General features: G+C 43.6%; 1 protein-coding gene across 2 annotated transcripts in view; it reads left to right on the forward strand.

Moving 5' to 3' along the window:
• Positions 1-593: 593 nt before the first annotated feature.
• Positions 594-901, forward strand: part of gfpt2 (glutamine-fructose-6-phosphate transaminase 2) — a 22,871-nt gene continuing 22,563 nt past the window's right edge. For both annotated transcript variants that reach the window (XM_076273946.1, XM_076273947.1), the window contains exon 1: positions 594-743. In XM_076273946.1, coding sequence (XP_076130061.1) covers positions 737-743 — 7 coding nt within the window. In that variant the 5' untranslated portion in view covers positions 594-736. The remainder of the gene's footprint in view (positions 744-901) is intronic.

A 901-nucleotide genomic window follows, 5' to 3' on the forward strand; every position in this document is an offset into this window, starting at 1 on the left:
TCAGTGAATCACACTCGCCTCCCGTTTAAGTTCGTCACCCGACAAAATTAGCTAGATATGAGTTTTTATACATGTGTCTTCATGTCATACTGCAGTCTTTTAACGGATTGTAAATGATTGTAAATTAATTTAGGTCCGTGGCTCTCTAAAAGAGACTCTTGTGCTGTAACTTTTACAGAGTCTTAACAGCTGTACCATTGCATTTCTAGACAACTCCGTTCTGAGTTTGACGGGCGTAGTAACAATAACTAGGGGGCGTGGCTTTTGCGAACGGTCAATTCCAGTGATTGCAGGCGATTTCTAGATTTAGTAGGCCTGTTAGGCTTTGGTCTGGCCAACCATGCCAGTGTGGAACGGAGCTCAGGTATTTGCTGTTGCATACTTCCCTCAGTACACTCACTGCTAGTTAGTGTGCACACTGAGCGCTTACTTATGTTGTGCCCACTTTTAGATGGTTAGTAGTATTATCCCAATATCTGGGTTTCATAGCCGCGCTGTCGCTTGCGCGTACAATGTGAACCTCCCTCTAGTTTAGGAGGTGGGTGCCTGGGTGGGTATGGGGTTGCCCTGGAAACCAGGGGTGGAGCTGCTGCTTAAAAAGTTGGACGGCTGTGCATCGCATTAATTCTTTCACTGTTATTCGGCAGCAAGGGTATATATATTTAACGTTAACAAATATTTATATCTTCGCGTACAGAATACCAATAGAGGAGACCGTCGAACTGAATTAGCAGCTATGTGTGGTAAGAAATGTCTGTGGTACTTTAAGTGTTACTGTAGGGAGACATCATTCAGCTGGCCTGATGTTAGGTTAGCTTTAACTTTAGCTAGCTCTGATGTTTACGTTATAACGTTGATTAACATTGTCGTATTGCCACTAGATCCTGTAGCCTAACTGTAG

Source organism: Alosa pseudoharengus, unplaced genomic scaffold (genome assembly GCF_046254945.1).
Source record: "Alosa pseudoharengus isolate Yale_2024_CS ecotype anadromous, Long Island Sound unplaced genomic scaffold, YU_APseudo_1.1 YU_APseudo_1.1_scf_8, whole genome shotgun sequence".
Taxonomy (NCBI): Eukaryota; Metazoa; Chordata; class Actinopteri; order Clupeiformes; family Clupeidae; genus Alosa; species Alosa pseudoharengus.